The sequence below is a fragment of the Primulina huaijiensis genome, chromosome 7 (genome assembly GCF_012295235.1).
Source record: "Primulina huaijiensis isolate GDHJ02 chromosome 7, ASM1229523v2, whole genome shotgun sequence".
NCBI classification, from domain to species: domain Eukaryota; kingdom Viridiplantae; phylum Streptophyta; class Magnoliopsida; order Lamiales; family Gesneriaceae; genus Primulina; species Primulina huaijiensis.
The window spans coordinates 19,146,860-19,160,863 of NC_133312.1; the positions used below are offsets into that span (position 1 = coordinate 19,146,860).

General features: G+C 33.0%; 1 protein-coding gene across 1 annotated transcript; it reads left to right on the forward strand.

Moving 5' to 3' along the window:
• The first annotated feature begins 1,919 nt into the window (after positions 1–1,919).
• Positions 1,920–4,398, forward strand: LOC140981373 (uncharacterized). Its single transcript, XM_073447755.1, has 3 exons — positions 1,920–2,121; positions 2,541–4,028; positions 4,138–4,398. The coding sequence occupies exons 1-3, from the start codon at positions 2,053–2,055 to the stop codon at positions 4,201–4,203; spliced, it is 1,623 nt and encodes a 540-aa protein (XP_073303856.1). The 5' UTR covers positions 1,920–2,052; the 3' UTR covers positions 4,204–4,398.
• Positions 4,399–14,004: the final 9,606 nt, after the last annotated feature.

The following is a 14,004-nucleotide window of genomic DNA, read 5'->3' on the forward strand; positions in this document are numbered from 1 at the left end:
AGTCCTTTTACCCGAGACAATGTAGAGGCTTTATCTACTAACACACACTTTGATCCTCTTACACAATATATTGAGAGGGTCATCAGGTGGCGAGATTGGGTATAGTTTTGAAATACGTAGATGTCAATGCATTGTAGTTGGGGATTCACCGTCGCCTACGGGTGAAGACATCATATGTAATTTGATGAGCTAATAGTACAAAGAGTTTCTGGTAAGAGCAAGACATGTGTTTTGGGAAAAGGGATTTTCCTAATTGCACATACAATGACACTATTATGATTCAAAGATATATCACATAGTTATCAAATTCATTTTTGCAACTCTCGATATACAAATGACTGCAGATTCAATCGGGATATATGAGTTGAAAGGATTGTATTATACGCTAACCATAAATTAAGGTTCTTGCATGCATTATTAATGATACCTAGGAGATAATGAGGCGACGCTATTATGTGCTCTTACCGTGAACCGATGAGTGAAATCAAACTTGAGTTCTGACAGTCTTGATCAAGAACTGATGAAAAAATATGCCTAATTAATTTAAGTCCAAATAGGAACAAATCTTGTTCTGAATCACATGAAGTTGTGAACTCACGGCTAGTTGCATCTCTGACACAAATATTTGATTTTATGTTCTTGTTGATATAATCAAGTCCAAGAAGTTGAATTTGGGGATTGTAGTTTGACAGAGATCAAATAATTTGCTTATAAAGGAGTTTATAAGTTGATTCCATATAATAGAAGATGTAAAAGTTAGCTTAACAGCTAATTCAGTGAGGAGGGTGGAACTGCCTGTTTTGGTGAAGTAGTTAACAAAACTGACATCTGTCAAAAATATATTAGTGGAAAATTTTGTCCTTCGAAATTTTCAAATTTCAAAACGAGATTTGTGCCCTCGATAAATCGACGATGTCTGAGCGTCGATCGGAGTTATAATGAGTTCACAATTATTTATTTAGTAAATTTAGAATCTACTAATTAAATAATAATATTTATAGTGGTGAGTACTATGTGAAATATTGTCATTAAATAATCTATAAGAGTCTAGAATTGATCAATTAATTAATAGTTAATTAAGAAATTAAATAATTGAAGTATATCTTTATATATGCCTATATATATGTGTGTGTATCATGCACTATCAAAAGTTGATTTTGTATAATATTTTCAAAAAAAGCGAATACTACATGAGAATTTTAAATAATAGAATTACAATATCTTGATTAAAGTAGATTCTTGATTTGATTAGGAATCAAAACTTATAAATATTTTATTAAGTGTTATATGAAATAACATAACTTTTACACTATAATTTCGTGCACCAAAATATCTCTCTTCTCTCCCCCAGGCAAAGTTTTCGGCCACGGCATAGTTTTTGGGAAATTTTTTCTGCCACTCTTCCACCGCTGTGCCGCCGTTGGATTTCTGAATTTCCGGTGATCCAATCTCGATGCAAACTTCATTTAGATCTCTAGTGCGATCTATACGAGGATCAAAGTTTTTGGTCTTAGACTTGATTTGAGGATTGAAGAAAGAGGAAGATCCGTTCGTAGAGATTTACAAGAAGAGTTATCCACTTAAAACACATAATAGTTAGAGCCAGTAAAAAATACACAAAAATAAATCAGATCTATACATCTTATGAATTGTTTACATCATAAGATGCCAAAATAATGTTTTCAATGTCAAAACTAAATTTTTTACATTTCTGTTGTGCCTTAGAATGAGAAAACGATATTCAACATATAATTGATGGGGCCGGACTCTTGAATTCTATATCGATACTCGTCCTATTCTGTGTAATATAAGATTTTCAATATAAATCAAAGAGTAACTAAGTTTTAATGTTTCACTTAAGTACTTGATTCTGATTACAATTCATCAAAAAACAAGTTATGTCGTAACATACGACACTGATGAAACGCGACTCTTAAAAGTTTCTTCGATTGCTTTAATAACTCAGAGTTTGAAGAACTACTGCCAAATCCACACCGAATTCGATTGCTTGAACGAGCAAGCGACACAAGAACCCGAATATCCCAAAACTCCATGGGAGGAAAAGGTTCTTCCTCGGGGACAAAATACTCGAAGAAGAAAAGGAACAAAGTTTCTTCTAAGGTATGTCTTCATCCCTCGCTTCTTGTCTGATTTTTGCGCATTGTATGTCGATAGCTTCCTAATTGATTAAATTGTGCAGTTAAATTCTGATTTGGGCTTTATTCTTTATGGGTTTTCTCTGGGAATTAAAAAAAAAATCGAATCTTGGAATTTAGTGCACGTGTTGAACTGAATTGAACATGGATTTCAAGGGTTTCTTGAGTTTATGGAAAAGATGTAGAGATGTGCTATGGTAGACCCAGTAATTTAATTAGGTGATTCGGTCGATTCGTCTGGGATTGGCTTTCAAATGGATTCGTACACCCAAGATTTAAGTCAGATTTCGTGTGTCAATGAGCAATTAGATGTGTTCTGCCGTAATTTATCATCTGTTATTGTACATGACTTAACCCCGAGTCTTTCTTTATTCAAACTGTTAGTTATTGAAGAAGAAGACTAGGAGAAAGGAATCCAAGGTTCTTCACTGTCCTGATTCTGATTCTATTTCTTTAAGTTCCAAATCTGCTTCGTCCGCTTCTTCAGAATCTGATTTTAGGACCAGGAAAAATAAATCTAAGAAGCGCCGTCGTGATGATTCAGCTTCATCCAATTGTGATGATTATTCAATGACTTCAGCTTCTGATTCCTTGTCCATGCATGATAACAAGAATTATAAAAGACGGAAAGCCCTACCTCAGGGCAGAAAGAAAAGGCCTCAAAAAAAAATCGAAAGTCCCGACTCTGATGTAGAGTTGAGAAGGAGAAAACGATCTAGGAGACATCATGTTGTTAAGTCGAGGAACAAACCATTAAAGAAGAATGCAAGAAGGCATTTTATTAGTTCTTTGAGCTCTGATTCAGAGAGCTGCTCCACATGTGATAGTAGAAGCAGAAACAGTACGGGGGATGGTAAACATCGAAGGAGTAAAATGATTCTCGATAAAAAGATAAAAAGTTCAAGAGGTAGAGATTCTCACAGGGCTCGTAGCGAGCGCAAAGCAAGGTCTCCAAGTGGTTCTTCTTGTAGTACCTGTAGAGACCATGATGCCGGTGTAGACCCAAGTGACGACGCTTTAGACCATGATATCAATGTAGACCGAAGTGTCGAGGCTTTAGTTCCTGTGGATAATTCTAGGCGGCTTAAATCAGTTATTTCCATTGTCAATCGACCCACTGATGAAGAGGAATACAGATGGGAGAAAGATCCTCAAAAAGAAGAAATTGTATTTGATCATGATGATTATCCATCTCCCAAAAGCATGGACAGTAATGAAGGAGTGAATAGTAAGGAGCCGGATGATCAATCACATGGTGCATCCAATAAGAGAATTCTTGTAGAAAATGTTGAAAGTGAAGTGATTTTGCCGATGAAATCTGGAAATATTGGAAATGAAGGATATAATGCTGATGATTCTCAGTCACATGAGGTTCATACAAATAGTTTTGATAATGAAAAGGAGATTCATGTTTCTGTTAATTTTGCCCCTTTGGATGGGGATAAGAAGCATGGTGTCGGCGATGACCTAGAGTTAATTTTGAGGCAAAAAGCTTTGGAAAATCTAAGGAGGTTTAAAGGGGGACTTCAAGCTCCACAAAAAAGTATTAATCTTGACTTGAAGAATGAAAATGTTAATGAATCACCCATCAAGAAGATCGATAATATTCAAAACAAATCTACCAAGCCGAATGGCTTTCTTGCTCAGGAGACAGATAAGACAAGTAGACCCACACTCCCAGAGGTTAAAAAAGATTCAGGTGCTGGACATACGGATACTGATCCACCTGAAGCTCCTGTTGTTTTGGCCGTTAGTGACACTAATCCAGCAACTGGAAAGCATAGCTCGAAAGAACAGAGAGATGAGGCTAAGAATGGGTCTGAATTTGAGCAGAAAACAATGTCTGTAATCAGGGGTGGTGAAACGGTACAGGTAAGAATTATATCATAACATGCTAGGATTTATGCCATGAAATGCTAGACTGATTGTGCTATCTTCCCTATTTCTTATGCTGAAATCAATTTTGGGAATGTATTTCCAGGTGAGCTATAAGGTTTACATACCAAAACGGGCATCAGCTCTGGCCCGGAGGCAATTCCGGCAGTAATGTTATCGGTCAGAAGGTGCTGAATTATCTGCTAGAAAATTTCCATTTTATGCATTTGAATGTTTGTTGGTCAATATGACTTTGATTTCCATAAATCTTGGCAGATTATAGAAATAACTATTTTTAAATCCGTAGTCGTTTACTCATTTATAGTCTTATTTTATGTTTTATCATTAGTTCTTTGTTTCTAACGAATTAATGTTATTCCTTGTTCGCTGCATCATCAAGTAAGGACAAGTAGAGCCTAAGAAGTTTATTTCAGAAACTACGGTATTTTGGGTTATGAAATTTTATTAATTTAGAGTGATATTAATTAAGATAAATTAATAATATATTATTTAAAAGATATTTTTCTCGATTAAATGAATAAAATTTAATTATGTAAAAAATCATTGTATTTGAATGATGATATATATATATATATATATAATATTCAATAATAAAAATTTTTGAAACATTATTATATTATTAATTTTGAAAATTAACTCATATATATATATATATATATATAATATTCAATAATAAAAATTTTTGAAACATTATTATATTATTAATTTTGAAAATTAACTCAAATCGGGATAAAAAATAATAATTATTTTTGAAAAAATTATTAATTTATCGAATATTGATTTATAAATGGTTTATGTATATTTATTGACTTTTTGATTCAGGAAAGGGAAGGTATGCGACGTTTAACAAATTTTCGAATCAAAATTTGAGTTCGAATTCTGAATGTAATTTGCAAACATGTTTAACATTTAAGTTGACTCAGAATAAAAGTCTATTTAATTTGATTTATTTATGCTTTCCTCGTGTATCTATTTTTAAGGGTTTTTTTTTAAAAAATAATATAATATTAAAAGGAATGTATTAAAATATTGAAAATTTTAAAAAGTTGTAAAAATATTGCATTCCGGGATTAAAACTCCGAATTCCTAATTTTTTTTTAAAAAAAACACGGATTATTACATTAAATAAATATTAATAATATTAATTGTTTCAATAAATCCACGAACAATAGTAAATATTATAAACAAAAATAATAATGTTTTCTTTTAAGATACCTTCGTATGAAATAAATGATAAAATCGACGAACAATATTATTACCTGTCAATGTTAAACATTATTAGAAAAAAATTATTAAATAAAATTATTTCAATTATAATAAAAAAAATTAATCTCGATAATAAAAAATAATATCAACGCAACGTCGAACAGAGAAAAATTAAAGCAAACAAAAAATGCCGCGGAAATATCTAACGGAAGAAAAAAAGTGTTGCGCAAATGAATTAAGAAAGCTACATTCGAACTTCGGTGCGATATGCATAATTCACTCGGTGCTATTTATAGGAGGAAGGCAGGAGGAAGTTTTGAATCCTGGAATGCAATATTTTTACAATTTTTTTTAATTTGCAATATTTTAATACATTTTTAAAAAAAAATTATATTATTTTTAAAAAAAACCCTAAATTTAACCATGAGTATTGGAGAACAAGGTAAATATTTCCGATTTCTTCTTCATTGTTCGTTCGTTTCAATTTATGAATTTGATATAACGATAGTCCGATACACACATGAAAAGGGAAGATATATGTATCACATCACATATGGATACCATATGGTTCAGGGGGAAAAGCGAATTTGAAACATGTGGATGAGCTCGGGTAAATTGGGTGAACTCGGATGGACAATTTATAAGATTGAGGAATTGTCCATCCTTTTGTGCAGTGGTGATCGAGTGAGATGAACCTTGTCTATACATTCTGAACACCTGAGAACAAGACACATTAGGAGGGCGCCGGAAGGTTTTTCGCCGTAGTCACTCCAACGCTTAAGTCAGTCAAATGAATACGCAAAGGAAAGAAAATGCAATATAAATGAAAATATAATGAGTGCCACTAGTCCCCCCTTGATTTTACCTCTGATTGGGGTATTTATAGGGTGCTGAGATCGTGGATCATCTTGAGATGCTCGGGTAGTGGCCACAGTGTGAGAAGGTGGCTCATGTTATGATTTCCACAAGATCTGTGAACATGGGGTGAGAACAGATCCCTGGATTTTCGGTGGACAGGATATACGATCATTTTAACTTAGTCCTATAACGTTGCCTAAGCTTGAATACAAACGAGCTTGTGTGAACTTGTCACGATATGATTATTACCCGAGCTAGTGCAAGCCCGAGCTGATACGGACATAGCACTCTTTCCATACCTGTGTGGGTTTTCCAATTGGCTATATGACAGAGGTAGCGCTTATGATCTTGAGTAATCGTTGACATTATCAAGGCTAATTCCCACCCCAAGACTCCCGGGACCAGTTCTGGGCTGGCCTTGTCTCAGTTTCTACTCCTACACCCGAGTCCAAGGATGAACCGAGCTCTTATCGGGGTATCACCACTGCCTCCTTAAGCAGTCAGGCTAGAGTTATGGTCGCTATCCCGAGTAGTCAGATTTGGAGCAAGGCGGGGAAACAACTCCGTTTTGAGTTGTAGGCGGACTAGGGCTGACATAAGCCCTAGCAATTGAAAAGACGATGTAACGTCAGACGTTGCTTCAACTACCCGGCCCGAATTTTCGTCTTCTCTGGTGACCCTGTTCAATTTCCAAGGTAAATCCTGATCGTTCGCTCATCCTCCGATCAACGGACCCGATTCCTCTTGCCCCTATCAGTATTTGACTGTCTTCATCATTTCTCAAGCTCGCAAAACCTTGATCTTCCGCACATACCGACATCCATCTTAGCTTCTCAGATGCGCTTCTCTTGTCCGACGAGTTGTTTCTATTTTTCAGACTATCCCACCACATGTCCTCTACTCCTCTTAAGCTTTCTTGCTCTTTGTTTTTTCCAAAATGTCTAACTCTACATAAGAGCAAATACGCGTGGCTCAACTAGGTATAAGCCCGCGACGCGCTCTGACTCCGCCCCAGCTTGTTCTCCTCCCAGCTCTACTGTTACCTCCGAAAACCCATCCTCGTCCCTTCTGTCAGAATCCTAAGCCAAACCTCCAAAAAAATCCAAAGAAACTAAACTTTCCCACATGGGTAATGGCCCCTCCATTGCCTAGGAAAAGAAAGGGTAAGAGAAAACTCGAAATGCCTCGTAAAGCCGGGGTCTAGAACTCGGGTGCTTCCTGATTTTCTACCACGACCAGCACCCTGCGACCCAAATATGATGAGGACCTTCATGTTCTCGGATCCATCCCTTCTACCTTCATGCTTATTATTTCTGGTCCCTCGGACCGTGCTTATCAGCCCCCCGAATGCTTCTATACTTTCTTCTAAGACCAAGTTAAAAGTGGTATCCGGTTTCCCATCCCTCCTTTGTATATCGAGGTGGCCCATTTTCTCAAGGTACCCTTAAACCAACTTAACCCAATTCCATCCAAATAATGGCATTGGCCTTTGTGCTATTCATGATGAACAACCTCTTGATCATCCATTACCTTTGCTTGTCGTTTCAATCAATCGTGAATCCTATTTGAATCAGGATATTGTAATTTTATTATTCAAAATATNATATATACACACACACACTTTTATTTAGTTGCTCAATTAATTAACTAATATATTCTAGACTCTTCTAGAATGTTCTAATAAGAAATTGTCATTTAGTAGTCACCACTACTAATATTATTAGTTAATTAGTACATTTTAAATTTACTGAATAAATAATTTTGAACTCATTATAATCTCGATCAACGATCAGACAAAACCCATTTTTAACAGCTGTTAGTTTTGTGAACTTCTACATTAAACAGATGTTTCACTCTCCTTACTTAATTAGTTGTTAAGATAACAAACATCTTCAATTTCATGGGATCAACTTATAAACTTATCTATAAGAAATCTATTTGATCTCCATCAAACTATCGCTGAATTCAACTCCTTGAACTTGACTATCTCAACGAAAACACAGAATCCAATACTTGTGCAACCTCAATGGCTTAGGGATATAGCTAGTCGTTGATTCACAATTTAATGTGATTCAGAACAACATTTGTTCTTATTCGAGATTACCTTAATTAACCTCATTATTTTCATCAACTCATTGAACAAGAACGTCAGAACTCAAGTCTTATTGCATCCATTGGATCATGGTAAGAGCATTTATTGGCATCGTATCATGATCTCCTTAATATCAATGATAGTGTCTACAAGAACCTTAAATTACGGTTAGCGTACAGTACAGTCTCTTTAACTCATATATCCTCATCGAATCTGCAATAATCGGAATATCAAGAGTTGCAAATGAATTCGGTAATGTTATGATATACCTTTGAGTAATAATAGTGACATCGTATGTGTAACTAGGAAAACATCTTTCCCTAAAGCACATGTCTTGCTCTGGCAAGATGCTTCTTGCACTATTAACTCATCATATCACATAGGATATCTTCACTCATAAACGAGTGGTGATTCCCCGACTACAACACATTGACTCTTACGTATTTTGAAACTACACCCAACCTTGTCACCTGATGACCTTCAATGGAGTCGTAAACAAATCACAGTGAATGCTAGTACGTAGAGCCTCTACGTTTTCCCGGGTCAAATGACTAATGATGTACAACCATAATCGTGGACTATTTCGCTCGATCAGTGATAACCACTCGTCAAATAAATACATTACAACCTATGCCTAATATGTATAATTATCATGATTATATCAAAGCTTAGGATAAAATTCTTATATATGGAAATTTTGAAAGAAAACAATTTTGGTGGATTAAAATCCAATTAGATAATAATAATCAATTTTTACCAATTTGGCTCAAAATCTTTTTCTTTCCATGGGGTTTAATGCCTAACATTTTACCTCGTAATGTTAAAACCATTTAGAGAAAATTTCAATAAGTTAATAATCAATTTGAAGAACTTCCGGCCATATTACAATCACAATTAATTATAATGTTCCTTAGATTATCAAATGGAAATATGGTCTTCAAGATTAAGCTAGAGAAAAATGCGAATTAAAATTCACTCATATTATTTTGGTCCAAAATATTTTAATCAAATGGTGGGGAAAGCAGATTTTTTTGCTGAATTCACTTCTATTATTTTGGTCCAAAATATTTTAATCAAATGGTGGGGAAAGAAGATTTTTTTGCTGAAAAAAATCATATGATCGTCATGGCATAATTGCAGTACGTCATGCAAAAAAAATTAATGAAGACTCTTAATACAGAAACTACTACTCATGTTGTTTTATTAAAAGAACTTTTTCAACACATGAATAAAAATACAATTTCTGACATATGGACTAATTTTTTGGAGGAATCTCTCAACCCTCCTCACAATCTTCTTCTTCCAAAAGGAAAGACTAAATTGTTGAAAATACTGATATGATTGATCATGCTCAAGATGCTCAAGACCTTTATGAAGATGATGATTTGTTTGCCTTATTAAATTCTTAAAAGACCATCTATTTTACTCAAAGTAGTCTTTCTGATGAATATATTATAATAAAGGGGGCAGTGTTTGAAAAAGTAATCAATAGTGTGTAAAAGTAATGAATAAAGCATAACATAATGAATAGTGCATAATATAATGAATAATAATATGCACTTGTTAAAAGTAAAAATTTACGGTAAAAAGTAAAAATCTCAAACTCACAAAATATATCAAACTACACACTCTATAAAATTTTTTCTCTACTCAATTGTGATTTTCTTCACACATTGGGAGGCCTATTTATAAAATTTCTTTGAAAATAATCCAAAAATAAATACATCATTACATACATAATCACACACTGATTTTCAATATTTACAACTTTTATTTTCAACATTCAAATATTCAAACTTATATTTTTTCAACAGAATTATGTTTGTAATATTATAATATTCAATTTTTACCAACTTGGTTCAAAATATCTTTCTTTTCAAGGGGTTAATGCCTAACACTTTACCTCGTAATATTAAAATCATTTGGAGAAAATTTGAACAAGCTAATAATCAGTTTGAAGGACTTCCGGCCATATTTCAATTCGTAATTAATTATGAAGTTCCTTGGATTATCAAATGAGAATATGATCTTCAAGATCATGTCAGAGAAAAATATGAATTAAAATTCACTCCTATTATTTTGGTCCCAAATATTTTAATCAAATGGTGGGGAAAAGAAGATTTCTTTACTAGAGGAAAATCCTATGATCGTCATGGCATAATTACAGTAGGTCCTGCAAAAGAAATAACGAAGACTCTTAATACAAAAAATCCTACTCATGTTGCTTTATTAAAAGAAATTTTTCAACACATGGATAGAAATATAATTTCTGAAATATTGACATAATTTTTGGAGGAATCTCTCAACCCTCCTCACAATCTGTAACGTCTACTCATTTTAAAATTCTACTAAACAATTTTTTTTTTAAAGCTAAGGCGGAAAATACACACACTCAACCATTTTTAAACAAGTTAAACATGTTTTTAAAAGGTCACCCAACCTCGGTATAAAAATACTGCAATTAATTACCTCTATAAAATAAAACAAATCTTCTAGTCTACTAATATATAAAAAGGGAAGCTTGAACTGATGACAAAAATATGATGAATCAACATCGTAAACCAAGATTCAAAAGCATTTAGCCAAAAATCTTAAACACATGACTCATAAACGTGTTTGCGGAAAACGCAAGGTCCTCGGGTTATCCAGTGCCCCACCAGCTCCACATACTCAGTCTTTGGCGCCTCCAGTCTCCATAACACCATGTTCACCTGCATCACACACGCCTAGTGAGTCTAAAGACTCAACACACCTGTACCAGGAATAACAAGTACATATACGTAGCACACAGCAGTGAAAAGTATCATACTCAACATATCTTTCATGAACTAAAAAGCATAACATAAACGTGTAGTGTGAAATCATGACGTGTCGAAACATGTCTCATCATGTCATCATATACATGTCAAAACAACTCATCGTATAATCATAAACTTAAACATTCTCTTTTAATTGAATTCAGTTCATTAGTTGTGACTTTCGTATTAGCTCTATCGTATCAGTTCTATTCGATGGATCCATCTACGTATAACCACGGTACCGGGCGGCGGGGACATCAGCGAAACTCTCACCCGTCAACTGAGCCTTGGCCTATCATATCATGTCAATGGAAATACGATCGCCGGGCTCCCTCTGAGGCCTTTTCCCTCACGATATCTTTAATCATATCATCGTATACATATATCGTCAGTCACAACCAACTCCCATCCTTCAAAAACATCATCATTTTCATCACTTATCAAAATCATGCATATACGTAAATTTTCTTTAAAATCAAGCATGCAACGTATTTTCATAATTACATAAAAATCATATACGTGATACATAACATTTAAAAACATGATAAATTTGTACTCAGGGCGCTGCCAAGACTAAAATCTCGACTCGGATGCAAAATGACCATTTTGTCTCTGGAAACCCAAAATGACCATTTTACCCCTGGACCTCTAAAACACTTCATACTAAATAATTAAAACACTTCATATTAAATAATTAAAAATAATTATTCAATAAAAATATTTTTCCTGAATATCCCCGGTCTCCGTTCTTCGTTCGAGCGTGAAATGCAACTTAAAATCATAATGCATGAAACTTTAATAAATCATGAATTAAAATACATATTCATGAAATAAACATGCATTTAATGCATTAAAACATTTAAATAGAATACAAAAGAAAATTAATAACTTGCATGCATGGGTTCACGTGGACTTCAAATTTTCGGGACATTACACAATTTTTTTTCCAAAAAGAAAGATAAAATTGTTGAAGATACTGATATGATTTATCATAATCAAGATGGTCAAGACCCATATGAACATGACGATATATTTGTCTTATTAAATTCTTAAAAGACAACCTATTGTATTATTATAAGGGGGGTGCAATGTTTGAAAAATTAATCAATTGTGTATATAAAAGTAATCAAGAGTAAGCATAATGAATAGTTCATAGCATATGTAAAAGTAATGCATAGTGCAATATGCACTATGTTTGTAATAGTGATTTTGTTCTTTATCTATTTAAGGAGGAGTAGTATCCTTTTGTAATCAGCACGCCGAACTTTTCTCAGTGATATAAAATTCTCTCTCGATTCGAATATTGTTATCAAGTTATCAATTTTTATCAAGCTTTCATGTCTTGCTGAATTATGTAAGTTTTACATATGAATAATAATTTTATATATACGATTGTAATTATATCTGGCATCAACCGATTGATTATGTTATCAATGTTGAATCAAATTATTTGATAATCTTAAAAAAAATTTTAATTTATCAAAAATATATATATCAATTATTTAAATTCAAAACTTAACAACTCAGATGTAAGTCTTCTTTAAAAAGAGATCATCTTACTCCTACTTTAAGAAGAGACAATAAGTTATTAAAGGTCTTTGAAAAATAAAGTACAATATTATATGTTAATCATAACTTTGATTATTTTTTTAAAATGAATTTATGACTTTGAATTTAGTGGTTTAGTTTCTTGATGAAAGCCTACCTGGGATTAAATGCGTCCATTTGGTTACATTGTGTTCTACTGTTCTGTAGCACATTTGTTGGAAATTAATCTAAAACCATTATATTTCACAGGAAAATTTAATAAATATAAAATTATATCTATATTAAATTTATATATTCATCGCGTGTCACGGTATATATCTTATGATATACTATTAATACTACTAATAAAGCGTGAACTGGAAATTACTCCGAAATCATTATATTTCACAGAAAAATTTAATATATATAAATATATCTATATTAAAATCAATCTATATATATGCATTGCTTTATAATCTTATGTTACACTATATTTAATATTACTATTAATATAATATATATATATATATATATACATATATATATGTGTGTGTGTGTGTGTGCGCGCGCGCGCTATAAATCTTATGCTACACTATATGTAATACTACTACTAATAAAACATTACATAATGATTGGTCTCTCATTCGATTGACGGTTGTATTTTTTCCTTAAGATCAAGGATTTGAGATTAACTCATTTGTCCAAGTTTATATATACAACTCTTTTAAGAACTTACTCCACGATGTGAGACGACTAACACACCTTTCTCGCGCTCAGAAATGAACAAGAAGTTTACAAGAAATTAGTCAATGGCTAATAAGAGCAATCTATGACATAACGGTGTGTTAAAAACTCTGATATCATGTTAAACTCATGAATATCATGTTAAACCAATACGAGACACAGTAGGTCTCTTGTGAGACGGGTTAACCCTACCGATATTCAAAATAAAAAGTAATACTCTTAGCATAAAAAGTAATATTTTTTCATGGATGACCCAAATAAGAGATCCGTCTCATTAAATACGATCCGTGAGACCGTCACACACAAATTTTTGACTACGGGACAACCAACACGTTTTGAAATAAAGTTACAAACTCCCCTTGCTCCAAAAATAATACTAAAAATTATGAGGAAGGTATTTTGGGAGAAAACTTTAGTATGATCAAATTAGCTAGTAATTAGAGGTAGAATTAGATAAATAGTATAGAAAGTGTAGATGTTTATAACAAAACATAAAAATAAATTAAATATGAAAGAACTTACTATAGATAAGATAAAATTATATTTTTCAAAAAATTCAAGAATCACTGGTATATATTATTTCTGATTTTCTACATATAAAAACTCCTAAATTAAGTGGGGAATATGTTAATTAGCAATAATGATATGAACAACCACCTACCACCTCCAGAAAAAGTAATATAAAGTCGCAGAGACCTTAAAATAGTTGAATAGGTGGTGCCAACAC

What these genes read in the sequence shown, in the direction of transcription:
- LOC140981373 (XM_073447755.1), top strand. Translation starts at nt 2,053, where the DNA reads ATGGGAGGAAAAGGTTCTTCCTCGGGGACAAAATACTCGAAGAAGAAA. An exon ending in GGAACAAAGTTTCTTCTAAG is followed by an intron (nt 2,122 to 2,540) that starts GTATGTCTTCAT and finishes TCAAACTGTTAG; the next exon opens with TTATTGAAGAAGAAGACTAG. An exon ending in GGGGTGGTGAAACGGTACAG is followed by an intron (nt 4,029 to 4,137) that starts GTAAGAATTATA and finishes ATGTATTTCCAG; the next exon opens with GTGAGCTATAAGGTTTACAT.